Here is a 25,351-nt window from a genome sequence, read left to right on the forward strand (position 1 = left end):
CCACAATGCAGCACGCTCAGGACTGCAGCGGGGCAAGGAGCCGCTCTGATCAAGATGACCGCTGGCGCTCCGCACATGACCCACTCGGAACACAGGGTCACAAAGGCCCAACCCTGCAGCTCACTTCTGTCAGTGTGTGCCTCACGGCAGCCGCGTCCCACAGCAGCACACGCAGACCACCATGCCTGCCCCCTCCGAGCCACCGTGCCCTTGTGCAGCCAGTTTTAGAGCCAAATGAAATAAGACCCCGGCGCACAAGGCTGGCAAGAACCAACATTCAACTCGGTCGTTTCTGCAACACACCCTTCAATTCTGAGGTTGATGTTTTAATCCAAGCAGCTCATCAACCCCCAGAGACCCCAAGGCACAGAAAGATCTGCACTCAGCAACCCTACCGCGCACAAATCAGCTTCCATTTCTCCATCAGTGTTTGTCTTTTTTTAAAATATGTATTTATTTGGCTGTGCCATGTCTTCAACTGCAGCACAAGGGATGTAGTTCTCTGACCAGGGATGGAATTCAGGTCCCCCACACTGCAAGCTCCGTGTCCTACCCACTAGGCCACCAGGGAAGACCCTTTTATCAGCTGTTTTGCAATTAAGGTTAAAGCCCAGCTCCTGCAGTGACCTGCAATGCCCTCTCCTGCGATCCTCAGGGATGAGGGTCCACACAGTGGTGTGTATTTCACCTAAATTCCACCCTCACTGCAGGAAGACTGCTACTCTGGACACATTTTAGAATGTGGGCATATAATCATGTTAACACTGCGGCCAGCCCATGTTTTCATGCTCTGACCTGTTCTGGGGGAGCAGAGTCAATTTCTATTTTTAAAGCTCAAAATGAATTCATTAAAGGAGGCCTAACCCCCATCCTTTCATTAACAATCCTTCCAGGCAACTTGGATTCCCCGGCCAGCAACCCAGCTGCGCCCTATTCGTTAAAGGGTCCCTTCACTTTGCTGTTCTACATAAAGCATTCCATTCAAGCCCATCACACTGGGTTTCTCTGTCATCAGCAAGAACTCGACTGCGTGCAAAACACAGCAGCTGTGTGATGAACCCACAAAACTGCCCTAACGAGGGCGTTCACAATGTCCTGCCCTGGCTTTGCTGGCCCCGCCGGCAGTGCTGAGGGGCCTCGGGCAACCCCAACTGGTGACCAGCCACTTCAGGTCTGGCCGAAACCACACGCCCGACCACATTATCCGAGCCCTCACCCCCATAAAGCAGCCCACCTGCCCCCCAAGATGCCTCCTCAGGGACCCCAAGTGCAAGATTCTCCTACCTTGGGGTGGGGCCTCTGTCCTCGGCCAGTGCCACCAAAGAAAGCTCTGTGTGCTCCTCCGGGTCCCCTGCTTGCCATCGAGGTTCCATGGAGGCGTCCTGCCAAGGGCGGCACAACAGGACACCCAGTCATCAAGCGGCCTCCCCCCTGAGAACCTCTGCGATCACGATCCCCTTCAATGTGGGCGTGCCCTGTGAGCCAGCACCCACAAACTGGGTGATGTGGCCTGTGGTCAGCTGGCCTGGGGACCATCAGCCCAGCCCTCGTCAAAATGACTCAAGGAGACCGCGGTCCCTTTGGGCTCCCCAGCAGGAAGCAGGACTCTGACGTGAGGGCTGGAAAGCTGTGTGACGTGGTGGCCCCCAACCTCACCCAGTCAAATCAAAACACTGCTGGTACACAGCTCACCGCAGTCAAAGCTCAAGCCCTGGGACCTGGAGTCTGGCAGCCTGGTCTCTTGACCTCGAGAACATGGATTTCTAGAAGGTCACGTGGCACAAGGCACCATCTTGGGGGACACACATGCCCTAGGTGTCCACAGGCCTTTCTGTACCGGGGGCCACACAGAAACCAGCACCTCTCTTCACACATGCACACACACGTTCATAAGTGTGTAACAAGGCGATCGCTGGTTCTATTGTTTACAAAAGCCTCCATTGGATGCCGCAGGAAATCTTTCCTTTGAAATACACCCTTGCAGATGGAATGAGCGGAAAAGGCAGAGAGAGGGAGACTGACTATGAACCATGAAGTATGAATACATGCACGGAGGTTTTTTTTAGAAAGCGAAATGTCAGCTTTCACCATCAACACACCTAAGCAAATTGCAATAGTTTAAAGCATTGCACTTTCAGTTACACTTGCTCCAGAGCAATATTTAAAAATATCTGACCCCATAAAATAAAAACCAAATGAGCACAGTAAAAGTATGAAGTGACATCAGTATTTGAAAAGCGTTTAACATGTGTTGTGTTAAGGGTGGACATAAAGCACCCCTTTCCATTTCAGAGGACAACTTAACCATTTTCTGTTGTTTCCCCCAATTTCTTCCCATTGAATCAAGGGCAAGCTAATCAAGAGGGAAGACAGCTTCAGCTAGAGATGAGGCTGGGAAGTCGAGATGTGGGGGAAACCTGCAATTGTCATGAATGTGTGGACCTGGGCCCCAGGTACTACTCGCAGGAGCTGCTATACTGGCTGAGCCCGGTGCACAGAAACGTTTGGACATCAAGACACAAGTCACCACGACACCAGGCCATGCTATTCCCTGGGTGTCCCATCTGTGCCTTGGGGTCAGGCGGGGTTGCATCTGGTCCCCTGCAGGATGCTCACCTGCTTGTAGAGGTCCGTGGAAGGTGATGACCGGAACCTTTCGTGGACGTACTGCGGCATCTCCTCCTGGTCCACACCCACGTCTAGGATGTTGTCGGCGGAGTGGTACCTCCCGCCACTCCTGGCTTCCGGGACTTTCCTCTGTTCCCTCCAGGAGGCTTGATACTCTGCAAAGGTGCCGAGCCGCTCTGGCCGGATGGGTCTCTCCGCCTTTCTGTCTTTTCCAGGGCCCGCTGTCCACAGCATCTCCGGCATCTGCCTGGGGAAGCCACAAGGCGCCGGCCTCGGCCCGGGCTGGGGGCCCACGGGCTTGCTGGTTTCCTCAAAAAACTTCCACCTGTCGGCAAAGGTGCGCACCGTCTCATCGTGGGGTGCGGATCGCTGGTCCCCCGTTAGCCCCACCGCATTCATCTTCTCGGGCTCTGAGTAGGACTTCAGTTTCTGCTCGGCAGTGAAATGCCTCCGGCTCCCGATGCGCGCACTGCAGCTGCCGCTGCCGGCAGCGCACAAGGGCGGCCCAGCACCCGGGGCCCCCTCCCAGATGCGGGGGGCCGGCTCTGGGTCCGCCAGGCTGGGCTCCAGGTCGTGGCGGCGGAACGACGTGGCCCTCAGGACGCGGGCCTGTGCCTCCTTCAGGTGGTCCTTATAGGTGCCGCCGGGTAAGGTGGTCTCTGGGGCACCCACTGGCTGCGCCAGGGAACCACGCGCCTCAGTCTCGTCGTCTCCCGCCTCCCACTCCCCCTCCACGGAGCTGGCAAAGGTGGCCTTGCTCCGGCTCTTCTGCAGCCAGGCTCGCCGCTGCTGGATTTCCTTCCTTACGGTGGTGGCGAAGCGGTCGCTCCTCTGGAGGGGCTTGCCCGCTAGGGCCTCAGGCGGCGCCGGCGCTGGCGCCGTGTCCTCGTGGCCGGTCTGGGGCGGGTACGCCCTTTCCTGGCTCGGTGAGTGCAGCATGGGCGTCTGCAGGGGGCAGATCTCGCCACCCCCGTCATCCAAGCTGCCCGCCACCCTCTTCCTGCCGCCTTTGTCCAGGAGACCAGCCCCCGGTGGGTCCTCGGGTGCCCTGTCCACCGTCTCCACCCTGCCTCTCTGCCGTGCGCCCGGGGCACCCTCCAGCCGGGACGGGTAGGAGTGGGGCTGGGGGGCTGGGGTGCCCCACTGGGGACGGGGTCTGGACATGACACAGTAGTAGTGGCCCCCTCTGTCGCCCCGGCAGTCGCCCCTCTGGTCTGCAGCGCGCAGCCCTCCAACGACAACGGCAGCTGGGCTGTCTTTGGCAAGGCGGTCAGCAGGGAGGGGCTCCCTGAGCCACGTGGCGGCCCAGGGGCCCTCGAGGAAGAAGGGGCCCTTGTCGCTCGAACAGGGAAGTTGTTGGCACGTGGGCGAGGGCTGCGGGCGCCCCACGTCGGTGCTCGAGAGAGAAGCCTGCAGCCGGCTGGGGGCCCCCAGGAGCGCCCGGGCTCCGCTGTCGCAGGCTGGCCACCCACAGTCCACATGCGCCCCTGGCATGCACCCCGAGCTCGCGGCTCTCAGGCCGTCGCCCCCGTGCGCCGGCCTCAATGGCTGATCAGCGGGTTCAGGTCTCTTCCAGTCGCCACCGTGGGGCTGCACGCAGCTCAGGCCCAGCAAGGGCTGCTCTGGGGTTGCGTCTGCTGAGAACGTGGGGCCCTGGGTCTGCTCGTGGCTCGTGGTGGCAGTGAAGCTGTCACGGCGGAGCCGGAAAGGCGGCAGGGTAGGGGACGGAGGGGCTAGTCTCTTATCAGGAGCATACCAGATGGGCCCGGAAATGGACCGACCGCAAGCAGCTAGCTTAGGCTCGGGGCCATCCTCTGGGACCCGGGGCGGAAAACACCCCAGGGGCTCCTCGGCGCCATGAGGGTCGCCAGCCGTCAGGCCTGGCCGGCTGTCCACTGCAGCGGAGGCCTCCCACAGGCCCACTTTGTAGAAGATATTCTTGGCTGAGGACGCGTCCACCTTGGGCAGAGTGTGGTCTAGGGTGCTGGAGCATGTGGAGAATGAGCCGTATGCTGAGTCCCGCTTGCTGGCGCAGCCCAGGCAGTCGATTATTCTGCTGGACTTGGCTGCAGAGAGGCGCCCCAACGGGTCAGGCTGAGAGGATGGGTCGGGGCTGTTGACGCTCCCCAGTGAGCTGAAGAGGTCTGAGGTGCGTTGCAGGTTTGCTGGCTCCCAGGCACCACCGGACAGGTCCTGGGAGGAGGAGCTAGGAAAGGAAAAGAAACCACAGGCAACAGAGGGAGGCTTTCAGTTCAGTTCAGTCGCTCAGTCGTGTCTGACTCTTTGTGACCCCATAAATCGCAGCATGCCAGGCCTCCCTGTCCATCACCAACTCCTAGAGTTCACTCAGACTCACATCCATCAAGTCAGTGATGCCATCCAGCCATCTCATCCTCTGTTGTCCCCTTCTCCTTCTGCCCTCAATCCCTCCCAGCATCAGAGTTTTTTCCAATGAGTCAACTCTTCCCATGAGGTGGCCAAAGTACTGGAGTTTCAGCTTTAGCATCATTTCTTCCAAAGAAATCCCAGGGCTGATGTCCTTCAGAATGGATTGATTTGATCTCCTTTCAGTGCAAGGGACTCTCAAGAGTCTTCTCCAACAACACAGTTCAAAAGCATCAATTCTTTGGTGCTCAGCTTTCTTCACAGTACAACTCTTGCATCCATACATGACCACTGGAAAAACCATAGCCTTGACTAGACAGAGCTTTGTTGGCAAAGTAGCTGGGTTAAAGCTCAACATTCAGAAAATGAAGATCATGGCATCTGGTCTCATCACTTCATGGCAAATAAGATGGGGAAACAGTAGAAACAGTATCAGACTTTATTTTTGGGGGGCTCCAAAATCACTGCAGATGGTTTCTGCAGCCATGAAATTAAAAGATGCTTACTCCTTGGAAGAAAATTTATGACCGACCTAGACAGCATATTGAAAAGCAGAGATATTACTTTGCCAACAAAGGTCCATCTAGTCAAGGCTATGGTTTTTCCAGTGGTCATGTATGGATGTGAGGGTTCGACTGTGCAGAAAGCTGAGTGCCAAAGAATGGATGCTTTTGAACTGTGGTGTTGGAGAAGGCTCTTAAGAGTCCCTTGGACTGCAAGGAGATCCAACCAGTCCATTCTGAAGATCAGTCCTGGGTGTTCTTTGGAAGGAATGATGCTAAAGCTGAAATTCCAGTACTTTGGCCACCTCATGGGAAGAGTTAACTCATTGGAAAAGACTCTGATAATGGGAGGGATTAGGGGCAGGAGGAAAAGGGGACGATGGAGGATGAGATGGCTGGATGGAATCACTGACTCGATGGACATGAGATTGAGTGAACTCCAGGAGATGGTGATGGACAGGGAGTCCTGGCATGCTGCAATTCATGGTGTTGCAAAGAGTTGGACATGACTGAGTGACCTGATCTGATCTGATATGTAGGGAAAGGTAAGAGGAGAGGGTGCACATGGGTGCAGTTGCCCTGTGCAGACATCACCTGCACTAAATACTCTTCCCCCATGGAGATCCCTGGAGTGGAAGGTGAATATGAGTATGCGCAACTGTGTCCCAGTCTTTGCAACCCCCATGGACTGTAGCCTGCCAGGCTCCTCTGTTCATGGGATTCTCCAGGCAAGGATACCAGAGTGGGTTGCCATTTCCTTCTCCGGGGGGATCTTCCGGACCCAGGGATCGAACCTGCATCTCCTGCATTCACAGGTGGATTCTTTACCACCTGAGTCACCAGGGTGAAGCCCAGGGAAGGTGAGCACACCGCATCTAACTTTTCACATTTCAAAGAGCAGCTTTTCCAAGGCAGGCTGAAAGGGTCGGAGTCCTATCCACTGGATGCCTTTTCCCAAAAAGAAAAACTTCAATGCTGCAGTACATTCCTGGAGACCATACCCACAGGCTGAGCGGAAGTCCGCAGCGTGCAGAAGTATCCTGGATAGCAAACTGCAGCCCACAAAGCTAAGGATGGCTTTTAGGTTTCCTAGTTGGGGGAGAAGGCAGAATTCAAATAGTACCACATGATCCATAAAAACGATCTGAAATTCAAATTTCAGTGCTCATAAATATAGACTTTGAGGGGAACACGGTCATGGCTGTGTGCAGGGCTCCAAACCCAGAGTTGAGCAACTGCCAAAGACACCTGCCCACCAGCTAGAAAGTGTTATCTGGCCCCTTGCGGAACGAGTTCATGAGCCTTTAGTTTAGTGCATGAAATAATTCATGCTATGCACTGCTAGCATGAGGAAGACCACCAAAAGAGAAGGATCTTCACCTTAAAAATGCAAGTTCAGAGATAAGATTATATTTGCAAAACCCAAATATTAAATTACAGGCATTCCTCATTTTACTGCACTTTGCTGATACTGCTTCCTCCCTGCCACCCAAATTGAAGATTTGTAGCAATTCTGAATCAAGCAAGCCTATAGGTGCCATTTTCCCCAACACTGTTCACTCTGCCACATTTTTTAAGTTATTGCAGTATTTCAGAATTTTTTCATTATTTCTCATGGTGACATGTGATCATTCATGTTACTACTGCAAAAGGACTGCCACTCACTGAAAGCTCAGATGATGATTAGCATTTTTTTAGTATTTTAAGACTAAGGTATACACTTCTTTTTTTTTTTTTTTGATAGGACAGTATTGCACACTTAAGGTCTCAATGGTAAAACTATTTATCCAGGCATATAAAGTGCTTTAATTAAAACTCAACAAAGCTGGAACATTCATGCTTCAAGTTGGGGCAGGGAACTGTATCTACTTGAGCTTTGAGAGGAAGAACAATAAAAAGGAAAAGTGTGTGACCTTGCAAGTGTGTGACACAAGAGTGTGAGCTGGCTAAGTCACGTGATGGGAGGGTAGGTGCAATGAAACTGGGCTCCACACAGTGTCCTTGGAGGACAGAGCAGGTCCCCTCCTAGAAACAGAGTATGTTTCTCTCCATCCTATCTCCCACATTCCTGAGTGGATTTTTCTGGGAGATTCTAAGTCCAAGCAGACAGAAATAAAGCTCAGCGTGGTTTCCGCAGGGCACATGGGTGTCTTAAGTCAAAAACAGCCAAGTGGGCTTCATGGAGATCTTATTACATGAAGTCACTGTCATAATGCACTCTGAGGCCCACTTTTTCACTTCAGTGTTACCACTGGGATGATAACCTGGTTTTTTCCAAAGTACTCTGGACTCCAAACACTACCATGTCCTACGGCCGTAAATAAGTAATATTGTACTTATTTATTTTCCTGGGCCATGTCTTAGTGGTAGCCCATGGGCTCCTTAGCTGCGCCATGCCAAGACTTAGTTGCGACATGTGGGATCTAGTTCCCTGACCAGGAATCGAACCTGGGGGCCTTGAAGCTCGGAATCCTAGCCACTGGACCACCAGGGAAGTCCCAGGAATATTCGATTTAAGATACATTTTCCTTTACAGCAGGCATTTAGTAATAGTCAAAAACTGACTTTGAGATAGTTATGTCAGCTCTGAATACACACACAGACACACCCAGTCATGCATATCATGCATACGCACACACGTGCATCCACACTCACATACATATACAAATACACGTATACACTCACACAGGCACTTGTGCACACACCCCAAAGAGGCACACTACTGGCCGTTACCATTGTCTTTCTAACAGACTAGTGAGGACGCTGGCCACTAACCGAGGTGACTGGTCAGCTCCCAGCTTGGTGTTCTCCAAGCCAACACCCCCATGGTGCTGTCTGGGGGTGGCATTTGCCCTTCCGACCCTGAAATGTGGGCCCCAGATAAGCCACGTGGACCAGCCCTCCCAACTCTACCAACTCACAATTCTCAGGCCATCTGTCTCACAGTCACCAAGAAGCCACCAGGCCAAGGTTGGTCCCAAGCCTGGCACATGGGCTTGAAGGCCCCTGGTTTCCCCTGTACCTCCACATAGCAACCTGGGAGAGAGGGTGCTGGTGTAGCACAGAATCCCCTGGGGAGCTTTAGCAAAACACACTTGCTCAACACATAAGCGACGCCTGCCTTCTAACCTGCACACAAACATCTCTAAAGAAGAGTGGCACAGCCATCCCACTCAGCTGGCTCAAAGGGATTCGGCCAAAACTGATTTATCAATTAGACAACATAAATGAGAAAGCACGCTTGCCCATCCTTTCTCCTGGTGTTTTGTTTTCAAGTATTATACATCTGCCTACTCAAAGTTAGAATCGTTCCAGTAGTGATGCATCCATAGACTTTTCTCATCAGAAAAGGAACATCATTCTGAAGTCAAGAAAGGCACCATACAAAATAAAACAAGGCACGACCTACAGGATGCAGAGAAAGCAGTTCTAAGAGAGAAGCTTACAGCAATGCAAGTTTATCTTAGGAAACAAACAGCCTCAAATGCGCTAACCCTATATGTAGAGGGACTAGAAAAAGGAACACACAAACTCCAAAGTTAGTAGAAGGAAAGAAATCATGAACATTAGAGCAGAAATAAATGAAATATAGACTCAAAAACACTAAGAAAGATCAAACTAAAACCTGATTTTTGAAAAGATGAACCAAATTGACAAACCTTTAGTCAGATTCAAGAAACAAAAGGACCCCAAAAATCAGTAAAGTCAGACTTTACTGATGGTCCATGGCGGTCCAGAGCTTAGGAGTCCTAGCTTACACTGTGGGGGGTGTGGGTTTCCCTGGTTGGGAAATCAAGATCCCATGTGTCCCCCAGTGTGGACAAAAATAACAACAATAATACACACCTAGGAAAAATCTAACCAAGAAGGTAAAAGACCTATAGTCAGAAAACTGTAAGACACTGATGAAAGAAACTGAAAATGCCATACACAGAATGGAAATATAAACCATGGACTGGAAGAATACTGTTAAAATCACCATACTGCTCAAAGCAATCTACAGATTCAAAGCTATCCCTATCAAAATACCAACAGCATTTTTCACAAAACTAGAACAAATCAATTTAAAAATTTGCATAGTAACATCAAAGACCCTGAAGAGCCAAAACAATCCTGAGAAAGAAGAGAGATGGAGGTATCAGACTACACTACAAAGCTATGGTCTTCAAAATAGTATGGCAGTGGCACAAAAACAGACACGTAGGTCAGGAAACAGAATAGAGAGCCCTGAAATAAACCCACGTGCTTATCATCAACTAGTCTATGACAAAGGAGGCAAGGACATACAGTGGGGAACAGACAGCCTCTTCAATAAGTCATGCTGGGAAAACTGGATAGCTACATGCAAAAGCATGGAACTAGAGCATTCTCTAACACAGTATTAAAAAAAAAAATCTCGAAATGGATTAAGGATTTAAATTTAAGACCAGAAACCATGAAACTCCCAGAGGAAAACATAGGTGGAACACTCTTTGACATAAATTCTAGCAGTAGTTTTGGGGATCTGCCTCCTATGGCAAAGTAAAGAAATGCAAAAATACACAAACGGGACCTAGTTAAAATGAAAGGTTTTTCCAGAGGAAAGGAAACCATCAACAAAATGAAAAGACAACCTACTGAATGGGAGAAAATATTTGCCAATGACACAACTAATGAGGGGTTAAAGTGTAAAAAATAAACAGATCCAACTCTATCTGGAAAATAAAGACCTGATTGAAAAATAGGCAGAAGGGACTCCCCGGGCAGTCCAGTGGTTATGACTCTGCCCTTCCCCTGCAGGGGTGGAGACTTCTATCCCCACTTGAGGAACTAAGATCCCACATGACGGATATGGCCCAAAGATACATTAATAAATAATGGATGGGATGATCCGGAGAATGGCATTGAAATGTGTATAATATCATATGTGAAACAAATCACCAGTCCAGGACAGGATGCTCAGGGCTGGTGCACTGGGATGATCCAGAGGGATGGTATGGGGAGGGAGGTAGGAGGGAGGTTCATGATAGGGAACACGTGTACACCCGTGGCAGATTCATGTTGATGTATGGCAAAACCAATACAATATTGTAAAGTAATTAGACTCCAATTAAAATAAATAAATTTATGTTTAAAAATAAATAAATAATGGTTAGAAGACCTGAACAGACATTTTCCCAAAGGAGACATACAGATGGCAGGTGAAAAGCTGCTCAGCATCGGTAATCAGAGAAATGCAAACCAAAACCACAATGAAGTATCACCCTCACACCTGTCAGAAGGTCTGTCATCAACGAGACAGCAAATAACAAAAGCTGGTGAGGACACAGAGAAAAGGGAACCCTTGTTCACTACTGGAAAACAGCATGCAAGCGCCTAGAAAGCTAAAAGAGAACTACCATAGGATACAGCAATTCCACTCCTTGATATATAAATCCCTCCCCAAATGAGAACATTAATTCGAAAAGATAACATGCACCCCATTGTTCATAGCAGCATTATTTACAGTGCTCAAGATATGGAAGTAACCTTGAAGTCCATCGACAGATGAGTAGATTAAAGAAGACGGTGTATATATCATACACACATGCACAGACAATGGGATACTACTCAGCCATTAAAAAGAATGAAATGTTGCCATTCGTATTAACAAGGACGGGCCTGGAAGGCATTGTGTTTGATGAACTAAGGCAGAGAAAAACAAATTCTGCATAATGTCACTTATATGTGGAATCAAAAACAGCAGCAACAACAACAAAGAGATAGAACAGAAGCAGACTTACAGACACACAGGCGAACTAGTGATTGGCAGTGGGGGAAGGGAAGGGGGAGGGGCAGGACAGAGGTAGGGCAGTCAAGTACAAACGATGACATAAATATGCTGCAAGGATGTACTGTCTGGCACAGGGAACACAGCCAATATTTTACAATAACTTTCCATGGAGTACGTGTGTGCTGCGCTTAGTCGCTCAGTCGTGGCCAACTCTCTGCGACCCTATGGATGGTAGCCTGCCAGCGTCCTCTGTCCATGCGGATTCTTCAGGCCAGAATACTGGAGTGGGTTGCCATGCCCTCCTCCAGGGGATCTTCCCAAGCCAGGGATCGAACCCAGGTCTCCCACCTTGCAGGTGGATCCTTTACCAGCTGAGCTACCATGGAAACCCAAGAACACTGGAGTGGGTAGCCTATCCCTTCTCCAGGGGAACTTCCCGACCCAGGAATTGAACCAGGGTCTCCTGCATTCCAAGAATACTGGAGTGGGTAGCCTATTCCTTCTCCAGGGGAACTTCCTGACCCAGGAATTGAACCAGGGTCTCCTGCATTCCAAGAACACTGGAGTGGGTAGCCTATCCCTTCTCCAGGGGAACTTCCGAACCCAGGAATTGAACCGGGGTCTCCTGCATCGCAAGGAGGATCCTTTCCCCAGCTGAGCTACCTGGGAAGCCTGTTAGATGGCAGTAGCAGCTTGAAAAATTGGGACTCGCTATGCTGCAGAGCTGAAATGAAGACTACCATAAATGAACTACACCACAACACGAAGGAAAAGAAAGGAATGCATGGTGACGACAAGGCAGGGCTGTCAGCGGTGTGGCAGAAAGCGAAAGCAGCTCCCCAGCCCCTGGGGGAGGCGGGGGAGAAGGCAAAAGGTGCACCTACCTGGCGTGATACCGGCTCGGCCGAGAGGGGCAGGGAAACAGAGGTGCAGCTGGCTCGGACTGGCTGTCAGAGAACTTGATGTCATGCCAGGAGTGTGGCCTCCAATTCAGCTCATTCCTCCTGGGGATAAAAAAAAAAAAGGGATGCAGGCGACTCAGGGATATCACACCGAGGACCGATTCGTGCCAAGAAAGGACTGAGAGGCGGCAACCATTCGCGTGACTTACGGCATCACGATCGTGCGCTTCCCCTTCAACATCTGGGTACCAGCACTCCTGGTACAGGTTCATTACTGGAGAACTGATCTGAGCACTGGTCCACTGGATAAGGGAATGGCAAGCCACTTCAGTATTCTTGCCTTGAGAACCCCATGAACAGTATGAAAAGGCAAATTAATAGGATACCAAAAGAGGAACTCCCCAGGTCATCAGGTGCCCAATATACTACTGGAGATCAGTGGAGAAATAACACCAGAAAGAATGAAGTTCAGTTCAGTTCAGTCGCTCAGTCATGTCTGACTCTTTGCGACCCCATGAATTGCAGCACGCCAGGCCTCCCTGTCCATCACCAGCTCCGGGAGTTCACTTAGACTCACGTTCATCGAGTCCGTGATGCCATCCAGCCATCTCATCCTCTGTTGTCCCCTTCTCCTCCTGCCCCTCATCCTTCCCAGCATCAGAGTTTTTTCCCAATGAGTCAACTCTTCGCATGAGGTGGCGAAAGTACTGGAGTTTCAGCTTTAGCATCATTCCTTCCAAAGAAATCTCAGGGCTGATCTCCTTCAGAATGGACTGGTTGGATCAGCTTGCTGTCGAAGGGACTCTCAAGAGTCTTCTCCAACACCACAGTTCAAAAGCATCCATTCTTCGGTGCTCAGCCTTCTTCACAGTCCAACTGTCACATTCATGCATGACCACTGGAAAAACCATAGCCTTGACTAGACGGACCTTAGTCGGCAAAGTAATGTCTCTGCTTTTGAATATGCTATCTAGGTTAGTTATAACTTTTCTTCCAAGGAGTAAGTGTCTTTTAATTTCATGGCTGCAGTCACCATCTGCAGTGATTTTGGAGCCCCCCAAAATAAAGTCTGACACTGTTTCCACTGTTTCCCCATTTATTTCGCATGAAGTGATGGGACGGGATGTCATGATCTTCATTTTCTGAATGTTGAGCTTTAAGCCAACTTTTCACTCTCCTCTTTCACTTTCATCAAGAGGCTTTTTAGTTCCTCTTCACTTTCTGCCGTAAGGGTGGGGTCATCTGCATATCTGAGGTTATTGATATTTCTCCCGGCAATCTTGATTCCAGCTTCCGTTTCTTCCAGTCCAGAATTTCTCATGAAGTACTCTGCATAGGAGTTAAAAAAGCAGAGTGACAATATACAGCCTTGACTTAGTCCTTTTCCTATTTGGAACCAGTCTGTTCTTCCATGTCCAGTTCTAACTGTTGCTTTCTAATCTGCAGACACGTTTCTCAAGAGGTAGGTTAGGTGGTCTGGTATTCCCATCTCTTTCAGAATTTTCCACAGTTTATTGTGATCTACACAGTCAAAGGCTTTGGTACAGTCAATAAAGCAGAAATAGATGTTTTTCTAGAACTCTCTTGCTTTTTCCATGACCCAGTGGATGTTGGCAATTTGATCTCTTGTTCCTCTGCCTTTTCTAAAACCAGCTTGAACATCAGGAAGTTCACGGTTCACGTATTGCTAAAGCCTAGCTTGGAGAATTTTGAGCATTACCTTACTAGCATGTGAGATGAGTGCATTGCACGGTAGTTTGAACATTCTTTTGCATTGCCTTTCTTTGGGATTGGAATGAAAACTGACCTTTTCCAGTCCTGTGGCCACCGCTGAGTTTTCCAAACTTGCTGGAATACTGAGTGCAGCACTTTCACAGCATCATCTTTCAGGATTTGAAATAGCTCAACTGGAATTCCATCACCTCCACTAGCTCTGTTCATAGTGATGCTTTCTAAGGCCCACTTGACTGCACATTCCAGGATATCTGGCTCTAGATGAGTGATCACACCATTGTGATTATCTGGGTTTTAAAGATCTTTTCTGTACAGTTCTTCTGTGTATTCTTGCCACCTCTTCTTAATACCTTCTGCTTCTGTTAGGTCCAGACCATTTCTGTCCTTTATCAAGCCCATCTTTGCATGAAATGTTCCCTTGCTATCTCTAATTTTCTTGAGGAGATCTCTAGTCTTTCCCATTTTGTTATTTTTATCTATTTCTTTGCTCTGATCACTGAAGGCTTTCTTATCTCTTCTTGCTATGCTTTGGAACTCTGCATTCAGATGCTTATATCTTTTCTTTTCTCCTTTGCTTTTTGCTTCTCTTCTTTTTACAGCTATTAGTAAGGCCTCCCCAGACAGCCATTTTGCTTCTTTGCATTTCTTTTCCATGGGGATGGTCTTGATCCCTGTCTCCTGTACAATGTCACGAACCTCTGTTCATAGTTCATCAGGCACTCCATCTATCAGATCTAGCCCCTTAAATCTATTTCACACTTCCACTGTATAATCATAAGGGGTTTGATTTAGGTCATACCTGAATACTCTAGTGGTTTTCCCTACTTTTTTCAATTTGAGCCTGACTTTGGTAACAAAGAGTTCATGATCTGAGCCACAGTCAGCTCCTGGTCTTGTTTTTGTTGACTGTATCGAGCTTCTCCATCTCTGGCGGCAAAGAATATATTCAATCTGATTTCGGTGTTGACCATCTGGTGATGTCCATGTGCAGAGTCTTCTCTTGTGTTGTTGGAAGAGGGTGTTTGCTATGACCAGTGCATTTTCTTGGCAAAACTCTATTAGCCTTGCCCTGCTTCATTCCTCATTTCAATGGAACGGCGGCAGTAAGGAGATGCCCCTCGTCCAAGGTAAAGAGCAATGGTTGTGCTTTGCTGGAGCAGCCGTGAAGAGATACCCCATGCCCAAGGTAAGAGAAACCCAAGTAAGATGGTGGGTGTTGCAAGAGGGCATCATAGGGCAGACACACTGAAACCATACTCACAGAAAACTAGTCAATCTAATCCACTAGGACCACAGCCTTGTCAAACTCAATGAAACTAAGCCATGCCCGCGGGGCAACCCAAGACGGGCGGGTCATGGTGGAGAGGTCTGACAGAATGTGGTCCACTGGAGAAGGGAATGGCAAGCCACTTCAGTATTCTTGCCTTGAGAACCCCATGAACAGTATGGAAAGGCAAAATGATAGGATACCAAAAGAGGAACTCCCCAAGTCATTAGGTGCCCAGTATGCTACTGGAGTTCAGTGGAGAAATAATTCCAGAAAGAATGAAAGGATGAAGCCAAAGCAAAAACAATACCCAGTTGTGGATGTGACTGGTGATAGAAGCAAGATCCGATGCTGTAAAGAGCAGTATTGCATAGGAACCTGGAATGTCAGGTCCATGAACCAAGGCAAATTGGAAGTGCTCAAACAAGAGATGGCAAGGGTGCACGTCGACATTCTAGAAATCAGCGAACTAAAATGGACTGGAATGGGTGAATTTAACTCAGATGACCATTATATCTACTACTTCGGGCAGGAATCCCTCAGAAGAAATGGAGTAGCCATCATGGTCAACAAAAGAGTCTGAAATGCAGTACTTGGATGCAATCTCAAAAATGACAGAATGATCTCTGTTCATCTCCAAGGCAAACCATTCAATATCAGTTATCCAAGTCTATGCCCCAACCAGTAACACTGAGAAGCTGAAGTTGAACGGTTTTATGAAGACCTACAAGACCTTTTAGAACTAACACCCAAAAAAGATGTCCTTTTCATTATAGAGGACTGGAATGCAAAAGTAGGAAGTCAAGAAACACCTGGAGTAACAGGCAAATTTGGCCTTGAATGGCGGAATGAAGCAGGGCAAAGGTAATAGAGTTTTGCCAAGAAAATGCACTGGTCATAGCAAATACTCTCTTCCAACAACACAAGAGAAGACTCTACACATGTACATCACCAGATGGTCAACACCGAAATCAGACTGATTATATTCTATGCAGCCAAAGATGGAGAAGCTCAATACAGTCAATAAAAATAAAACCAGGAGCTGACTGTGGCTCAGATCATGAACTCTTTATTACCAAAGTCAGGCTCAAATTGAAAAAAGTAGGGAAAACCACTAGAGTATTCAGGTATGACCTAAATCAAACCCCTTATGATTATACAGTGGAAGTGTGAAATAGATTTAAGGGGCTAGATCTGATAGAGTGCCTGGTGAACTATGGAATGAGGTTCATGACACTGTACAGGATACAAAGATCAAGACCATCCCCATGGAAAAGAAATGCAAAGAAGCAAAATGGCTGTCTGGGGAGGCCTTATAAATAGCTGTGAAAAGAAGAGAGGCGAAAAGCAAAGGAGAAAAGGAAAGAAATAAGCATCTGAATGCAGAGTTCCAAAGCATAGCAAGAAGAGATAAGAAAGCCTTCTTCAGTGATCAGAGCAAGGAAATAGAGGAAAAGAACTGAATGGGAAAGACTAGAGATCTCTTCAAGAAAATTAGAGATAGCAAGGGAACATTTCATGCAAAGATGGACTCGATAAAGGACAGAAATGGTCTGGACCTAATAGAAGCAGAAGATATTAAGAAGAGGTGGCAAGAATACACGGAACAACTGTACAAGAAAGATCTTCATGACCCAGATAATCATGATGTGATCACTAATCTAGAGCCAGACATCCTGGAATGTGAAGTCAAGTGGGCCTTCAAAAGCATCACTATGAATAAAGCTAGTGGAGGTGATGGAATTCCAGTTGAGCTGTTTCAAATCCTGAAAGATGATGCTGTGACAGTGCTGCACTCAGTATGCCAGCAAGTTTGGAAAACTCAGCAGTGGTCACAGGACTGGAAAAGGTCACAAGATTGGGTGCATTTATGTATCCACTCACTCAAGCAAACATGGCTATCCTGTAGTTAGTGGCAAGTGTGTGTGTGTCTGTGTGTAGGTGTGCGTGTGTGTCTGTGTTAGTCATTCAGTGGTATCCAACTCTTCGCAACCCCGTGCACTGTAGCCCGCCAGTCTCCTCTGTCCATGGGATTCTCCTGACAAGAATACTGCAGTGGGTTGCCATTCCCTTCTCCAGGGAATCTTCCCGACCCAGGGATGGAACCCGAGTATCTTGCATTGTAGGCAGATTGTTTACCATCTGAGTCCCGAGGGAAGCCCTAACAGAGACCAGTGGACACGTATTGCTCTGAGCCTGTAAGAGTTCAGTGGGGCCTCTGTGTGTGTGTGTGTGTGTGACTCAGTCTTATCCAAATCTTTGCAAACCCATGGACTATAGCGTGCTAGGCTCCTCTGTCCATGGGACTGGTGTGTGTGTGTGTGTATGTGTGTGTCTGTGTTAGTCACTCAGTCATATTTGACTCTTTGCAAACCCATGGACTGTAGCCCACCAGCTTCCTCTCTGTCCATGAGATTATCCTGGTAAGAATACTGGAGTGGGTTGCCATTCCCTTCTCCAGGGAATCTTCTCGATCCAGGGATCAAAGCCGGGTCTCTGGCATTGCAATCAGATTCTTTGCCATCTGGGCCACCAGGGAAGCCATAAAGGGGGTCAGTGGACATGTACTGCCCTGAGCCTGTCAGAGTGTCTGAAGTCATCTAAGGGTTCTCCACAGTGGGCATCACCATGCCCTAGACCAGCAGGCTCTGGTCCATTCCTGCCAGGGCTTCTGAATGTCACAGGCGCCTTCCCTGCCCCCGCCGTCATCACCACCATCTGTGACAGCTTATTAGGGTTTGACCACATCTGCCCAGGTGTCGGAAACCCATGCAGCTGCTGATGAACGTCACAGAGCCTCCAGGGCGAGCTGCTGCGTGAGGACACGGTGCGCACTTGCCTCTCCTGCTCCTGCAATTCAGGACGGGCCTAGCCTCGCCATGGGCAACTCCAGATCAGAGCTGAAGGGCACAACTGAGCCTCTGAGCACCTGACGGATGTCAAACATTCTTTCCAATAGGCAAGAACAGTAAAGACTCATGCAATAACAAATAGTAATGAAAAACCAGAAAGCTATTTACAACACAAATCTTCTGATGACTCTGATAATTAACAAGGAAACAAACAAACAAAAAAGACCCATGGGTGGCAAAAGTGTGCAAGGTATTGACTTGATGACAACCGCCCACAAACTGAAGCATAAAACGGATGAATCCATCCCACCTCGGGAGTAAAGCGATTGTAATGTACCTCATAGAGTTTCTCAAGATCCTTGTAAGGAAGCTTCTGGCCACGTGAATTTCATTTTCAGATGGCTTTTTCTGTGCTATAACATCCAGAACTTCTTTCATCTTCTTTCACAGGTAATTAACAAAGGGAGAAAACTAGACAGACTGCAGGCAAAGGAAAGAGAGGCTAGGAAAAGGAAAGGCCTCACAATTTATGGCAAATTATTGCAACTCTGTAACAGGAAAGAGTGGGAAAGGAGCCGGTTTTACTGGGGCAGTCCTGCACCCTGAGAGGAGTAAATGTTTCTCATCCTATTTTAAAAGATAATATAGGCAGACCTCAGAGAGATATCGTTAGCCACATGAATGCTTTGGTTTCCCAGTGCATATAAACATTGTGTTTACACTGTTGCTGCTGCTGCTGCTAAGTCGTTTCAGTCGTGTCCAACTCTGTGCAACCCGGTAGACAGCAGCCCACCAGGCTCCCCCGTCCCTGGGATTCTCCAGGCAAGAACACTGGAGTGGGTTGCCATTTCCTTCTGCAGTGCATGAAAGTGAAAAGTGAGAGAAGTTGCTCAGTCGTGTCTGACTCTTCGAGACCCCATGGACTGAAGCCCACCAGGCTCCTCCGTCCATGGGATTTTCCAGGCAAGAGTGCTACACTGGAGCAACAGCATGTTTATGAAAACAATGTACAGACCTTATTTTTAATTAAAAAAATTCTAACTATCCTCTGTAGCACCCCACTTCAGTACTCTTGCCTGGAAAATCCCATGGACAGAGGAGCCTGGTGGGCTGTAGTCCATGAGGTCTTGAAGAATCAGACACGACTGAGCAACTTCACTTTCACTTTTCACTTTCATGTGCTGGAGAAGGAAATGGCAACCCACTCCAGTGTTCTTACCTGGAGAATCCCAGGGACGGGGGAGCCTAGAGGGCTGCCATCAACCGGGTCTCACAGAGTTGGACACGACTGAAGCGACTTAGCAGCAGCAGCAGCAGCAGCAGCAGCAGCAGCAGCAGCAGCAGCAGCATCATCAACCATCCTCTGAGCCTTCAGAGTACTAGCAGTAATGCAAGTAAAATCAAAGATCACTGACCACAAAGACTGTAACAAATGTAATGGTGGAAAAGTTCAAAACACTGTGAGAATTATCAAAATGTGAGACATAAAGAGACAAAGTGAACAAGTACTGTTGGAAAACTGTCACTAGCAGACTAACTCATGGCACTAATGGCTTGAGAGGGCTGCCATAATTTTTAATTTGTAAAACAAACAAACAAACAAAACACCAGCATCTGTGAAGCACAATACAGCCTAGTATGTCTACACATGGGTTTCCCAGGTAGCTCAGTGGTAAAGAGGCAACCTGCCAATGCAAGGAGATGCAAGAGATGCAGGTTTGATTCCTGGGTCAGGAAGATCCCCTGGAGGAGATGACAACCCACTCCAGGATTCTTGCCTGGAGAATTCCATGAATAGAGCTTGGTGGGCTACAGTCCATGGGGTCACAAAGAGTTAAACCCAACTGAGTGACTAAACAATGTCTATACACTGATACATGTTTCTACTTTGAGAAGACACAGCCAGGGTCACAGTACTAATTATGGCTTTTAAAAACAAATGAAAGCACAGTGGAAAGGGTGGAACCCACAAGCTCTAAGTAAGGAACTGGGGCTACTGGGGACAGTGAAATTTTCCTAAAATGTGTCTGCTCTTGTCAGATCTTCAGACTTTCCTAGAGCATAGTAAACATACCTGGGAATCAAGGGAGGCTCCCTGATAGCCCAGCTGGTAAAGAATCCACCTGCAATGCAGGAGACCCTGGTTCAGTTTCCTGGGTCGGGAAGATCCCCTGGAGAAGGGATTAGCTACCCAGCCACTCCAGTATTCTTGGGCTTCCCTGGTGGCTCAGCTGGTAAAGAATCTGTCTGTAATGAAGGAGACCTGGTTTCCATCCCTGGGTTGGGAAGATACCCTGGAGCAGGGAAAGGCTACTCACTCCAGTATTCTGGCCTGGAGAATTTTCCATGGACTTTACAGTTGCAGAGTAAGACACGACCGAACAACTTTTTCTTTTCAGGTGGTTTGTCAGCCCCTCTGGCGGCTGAAACAGCAGGGTTTTTTAAATTTTTCTTCTTTTCCTTTTTTTAAGAATTTACTTATTTATTTATTTATCGGGTCTTGGTTGCGGCACACCAGGATCTTCATTGCATCCTGTGGGGCACATGGACCATCTAGTTATGGCATGTGGGCTTTCTTGCTGCACAGCACATGGGATCCTGGTTCCCCAACCAGGGCTCTAACCGGCGTCTCCTGTGTTGCAGGGCAGATCTTTAACCACTGGACCACCAGGGAGGTGGCCCCTAGGGTTGTCTGGATGAGAGAGACAAGGGTGACTGGCTGAGAGCTGATCTCTGGCATCACAGTCATTGGGACCAGACTGGGCAGCAAGGCGCGGGGGACCAAACGCTGCTCTGGCGCCACCTAGAGTCCCCAAGTGGAACAAACACAGGAGGGGTAGAGGCAAGATGCTCATCTCAGTAAAAGGCTTGAGTTTCTTTCTACACAAGATAAACACTTGTGTGGCTTTCAACCATCAGGAGCCCGCCAGCGTGGGGCCATGAGGGGTGCACAGGCCATCAGTGAGCCAGTGGGGTCACTCAGTCATGTCTGGCTCTTTGTGATCCCATGGACTGTCAGCCTATCATGCTCCTCTGTCCATGGGATTTTCTCCAGACAAGAGCACTGGAGTGGGTTGCCATTTTCCTTCTCCGGGAGAATCTTCCCGATCCCGGGGATCAAACCCAGGTCTCCCTGCATTGCAGGCTGGTGCTTTTGCCATCTTAGCCACCAGGCACTGGCCACAGGATGCGTCAAAACAAGACACCCCAATGTGAGGGGACAAGGGATACCTGCTCAGGGTTAACTGCCTCATGTGTGTGGGTAGGGAAGACCCACACAGCAGCTAAAGTGCCCTGGAGCCCTTGGGGATGGGGAGCCCCAGAAGACACCAAACAGGAGTGGACCTGAGTGCTATGGAAGGAACACCCCCCCCAACCGCCCCCACTGCCCCCATCATGGGCCCCAGTCGGACACATGCCAGCTTGGCTGCGGGAAACCAGCAAGGACGCCCCTTTCCAGGAGGGAGGAGGCTGGCATAGCTCAGCCCAGAGATGCCCAAAGGTGTGAGGGCAGGCATACTCAGGAGAAAAGAGCCCGAATCCGGCCAGGGCAGGGGGTACTAATGCCCCAACCCCCCACCCCAGTGCTGGGAGCTCTGAACTCCAGCAGTTCTGGAAATGCAAGGGGGCTGATTCCAAGCCATGCCCACCCGGAGACTTAACAGTGTGACTGGTCACCCCAGCAAATGGGAGAGACATCCTTTGTACTCCAATGGCTATTGTGGCTAAGACAATCTTTAAAAAAAATACGCGTATTGTAGAAAACGTAGCACATTTAAAAATCAGAAGGCCAGTAAGACAACAAACAGGTTCCCTGGTGGCTCAGCTGGTTAAGAATCCGCCTGCCACGCGGGAGATCTGGGTTCGATCCCTGGGTTGGGAAGATCCTCCGGAGAAAGGAAAGGCTACCCACTCCAGTATTCTGGCCTGGAGAATTCCATGGACTAGTAGCATAACCCGTAACCTAAAGATGACTGTGAGTAACATCTCTCTGCATTTCTTCCCCCCTGTTGTAGATAGTTCACAGAGTCCTGCAGACCTGGTGGGGCCTTTCTCTCTGCAGCATGCCAGGCTGGGTGAGCATTTCTCCATGCCACTGTCACTCTTCTAAAATGTCTTTTTTGGGGGGATCATGTGGCATGCAGGATCCTAGTTCCCTGACCTAGGATCAAACCTGGGCCCTCTGTCATGGGAAGCACGGAGTCTTAACCACTAGACCGCCAGGGAAGTCCTCAAAGTGTCATTTTTAATATGGCCTAATATTCCTTCCACATAAATTCTGAAAAGCTACCGTGTTGACCAGCAAAACATTGGCTTGTCTAGTTTCCAAATCAAATTATCCGTCCTAAGGAGGGTTCCCTGAAACCTTTTTTACCAGGTGCGAACCAAAATTAATCTCAGTTTGCAAAAGAAATTGTAGCCCGCCGAGCTCTTCCAACCATGGGATTTTCCAGGCAAGAATCCTGGAGTGGGTTGCCATTTCCTTCTCCAGGGTATCTTCCCCACCCCAGGGATCAAACTCAGGTCTCCCACACTGTGGGCAAACTCTGCCCTCTGAGCCACAAGGGAATCCCAGTTTACTTCAATATTAAAAATAATTTTATATGGCAGGTAATCTTTTTTGTTTTTTAATAAGAGGTTTAGATCAGAAATATTAAACATGCTAGGATACCACTGAACATTAAAAATGGATCTAGATCTTGAAAATACATTTTTTAAAAAGGAATTATTTTTTTGAGTGAAACGTTCACAACCTCAGACAATTCTTCTCTCAAAAAAAAGCAATAAACAAAAATCACATGAGTGCTGGGTTATTTTCCTAACCTTTCCAAATGCAGCAAAGCAGCCGCTGCCTCAGAAAATACACAGCCTGCGTGTGGCCCGCAAGCATGGTGGGCCTGAGAGTGCAGGCTGTGCAGGCTGGGAGGCCAGCGGGGAGGCAGGGCCTCGGCTGGACACCGTGACAGGGGAACCACAGGGTGTGCGGGCTGCAGGTGACGCTGGCCATGGGGAACTTCTTGGGGAATAAAACCCCAAGTGATGCTTGGGGACATTTTAAAAGTAAGAGTCGGAGTAGACGGTAGTGGGGAGGTCCTTGCAGATAAAGGAGAGCCGGGAAAGTCCTGCAGATGCTTCCCACTGAGTACTAGGGTGACCGAGAGGAGCACCAGGCAGGGAGCCCCCGGAGCTTCCAGACGCAGGGGGACAGAGATCGGCATGATGCTGATGGTGCTTCCAGGCTGGAGGAGAGCCAAAACCACACCCTTGTTATTAAGTGTTTTGAAACCAACACATCCCAAAGCACCAGCCTACAGACACTAGGAAAAGACTCTTGAGAGTACCTGGGACTGCAGGGAGATCCAACCAGTCCATCCTAAGGAAAATCTGTCCTGAATATTCATTGGAAGGACTGATGCTGAAGCTGAAACCCCATACTTTGGCCACCTCATGCGAAGAGCTGACTCACTGGAAAAGACCCTGATACTGGGGAAGATGGAAGGCGGGAGGAGAAGGGGGCGACAGAGGACGAGATGGCTGGATGGCATCAGCGACTCGTTGGACGTGAGTTTGAGCAGACTCCGGGAGTTGGTGATGGACAAGGAGGCCTGGCGTGCTGCAGTCCCTGGGGTCACCAAGAGTCAGACACGACTGAGCGACCGAACAAAACAGACACTGATTGAAGCCCGCCCCGAGCTAGGCTGCCTTCCTGCCCCGGCCAAGCCTCTCCGTCTCCAGAGCTGTCTCTGCCCCCCACCGCTCCAAGGTCCCGGCAACTCAGCTCTGCAGATCGGGCCCTAGCTCCGCAACCCTCAGCGGCTGCCAGTGTCCAGGGAGCGACACCCAGGCCCCTGGAGAGCTGTTGTGCGCTCCCTGGGCGGGCTGCCCGCGCTGGCACAAGGCCTCCTGGCCATTCAGAGGTGAGCTGGGGTCTGAGATACACAGCTCAAGCCCCGGGCTAACCCCCACCCTGCTGAGCATCCCCTGTGCCAGCCTTTTTAGGAGGCCTTGGCATCGCTGACATAGGGCCACATCTGTGTCTCCAACCTGGCTCAGCCTTCAGAGAACAGCTCGACGTGGGGGTCGGCTTCCAGCCTTCCCTCCTTCTGTTACCGCTTGTCAGAGCTTTCCTGGTCCCTGCCCATCACCCACTCAGCTGCCAGTGCCCCCAAGGGCAGGAACCAAGGGGATGACGTTGGCGGCCTGGCTGGAGCGCTTCTGACGTATGTGAATGAATAAAAAACACACGTCAGAGCCGTCTGTCCAGTGGCGGAGTGTTTCCCCCCACCCCCACCCCACGCCCCACCGACCACCGCAAGCAGTGATCTGACAATACGGAGCTGTGGATGGTGACATCATTCTTGATGAAAGGCGATTAAGAGGTCATTATTTTCTGCCTTTATACAGAAGGAGAAAAGAAGTGAAGATAAAAATTCCCAAGCGACCTCAATGGCTGAAACTGATACCAGACATCAAAGCAGCCAAGCCAAATGCCACGGCCGAGTAGCAGCATCCGCATGGGATCAAAGCTTCAGAGTTCCACCCCGTGAAGCCGGGGCACCCCTTATCTATCCCCTAGCCAGGACAAGCGCATACTTGTCTCCACCAGTCGTGTTCTCTGGATGTATTTACAGGAAAGACCACACAGACACGCCACACAATGAACACAGGCAGAAGGCGGACAGACCCAAAAGACTCGGCTGTCTTTCTGTTAACTTCTGCAAAGGGGGTTGGGGGGGCGGCTATCTCACCCAGCACTGTTGTTGTTGCTGTTGTTTACTCGATTAGTCGTGTCCCACTCAATTAGTCGCGACCCCAGGGGCTGTAGCCCGCCAGGCTCCTCTGTCCATGGGACTCTCCAGGCAAGAATACTGGAGTGGATCTTCCCGATCCAAAGGGATGGAACCCTGGATTGGCAGGTGGATTCTTTACCCACTGAGCCACCAGTGAAGCCCAACTCAGCACCAGAAACACTAAAAATGCTTTGTCCAAACCACCAGAAATCATAGTGCATATCCCCAGTTGTTGAACACACAGTTTCGTTCAAGTCAATGTTTTTATAAAAGTACCAACACAACTTTCTTGGCTACATTTCAACCCTACAATGGATATTTTGGTCAAGATACCACAGACACTCAAAGCTGCAACCATTAACTAACTATAAGTAAAAAAAAGGTACAGCCATTAACATAACCAACTATAAATATAAATCAACATAACTACATACAACATAACTAAATAAAGCAACAGAGCTGCTGAGTCCAGAGGGTACAAACAAAAATATGTGCAACATTCTCTGCGTGCCTTAAGATGTCAGAAACCATCACCTT

The 25,351-nt window shown here is 49.2% G+C and overlaps 1 protein-coding gene and 1 pseudogene across 5 annotated transcripts in view; one reads left to right on the forward strand and one right to left on the reverse strand.

Moving 5' to 3' along the window:
* Window positions 1-25,351, reverse strand: part of LOC138431428 (protein Shroom2) — a 141,138-nt gene that overhangs the window by 35,434 nt on the left and 80,353 nt on the right. For 3 of the 5 annotated variants that reach the window (XR_011446062.1, XM_069573572.2, XM_069573569.2), the window contains exons 3-5: window positions 12,153-12,272; window positions 2,617-4,834; window positions 1,285-1,382 (exon numbers count right to left, since the gene is read on the reverse strand). Coding sequence is in view for 4 of the 5 variants with exons in the window: in XM_069573572.2 (XP_069429673.1) it covers window positions 1,285-1,382; window positions 2,617-4,834; window positions 12,153-12,272 (2,436 nt within the window). In the remaining variant the exon portion in view is untranslated. Of the gene's footprint in view, window positions 1-1,284; window positions 1,383-2,616; window positions 4,835-12,152; window positions 12,273-12,379; window positions 12,485-25,351 lie in introns of those variants that run through there. The other 2 variants (XM_069573570.2, XM_069573573.2) reach the window with 2 other exon arrangements.
* On the forward strand, window positions 15,016-16,293 carry LOC138929831 (craniofacial development protein 2-like; annotated as a pseudogene).

This window comes from Ovis canadensis, chromosome Y (assembly GCF_042477335.2).
Source record: "Ovis canadensis isolate MfBH-ARS-UI-01 breed Bighorn chromosome Y, ARS-UI_OviCan_v2, whole genome shotgun sequence".
NCBI classification, from domain to species: domain Eukaryota; kingdom Metazoa; phylum Chordata; class Mammalia; order Artiodactyla; family Bovidae; genus Ovis; species Ovis canadensis.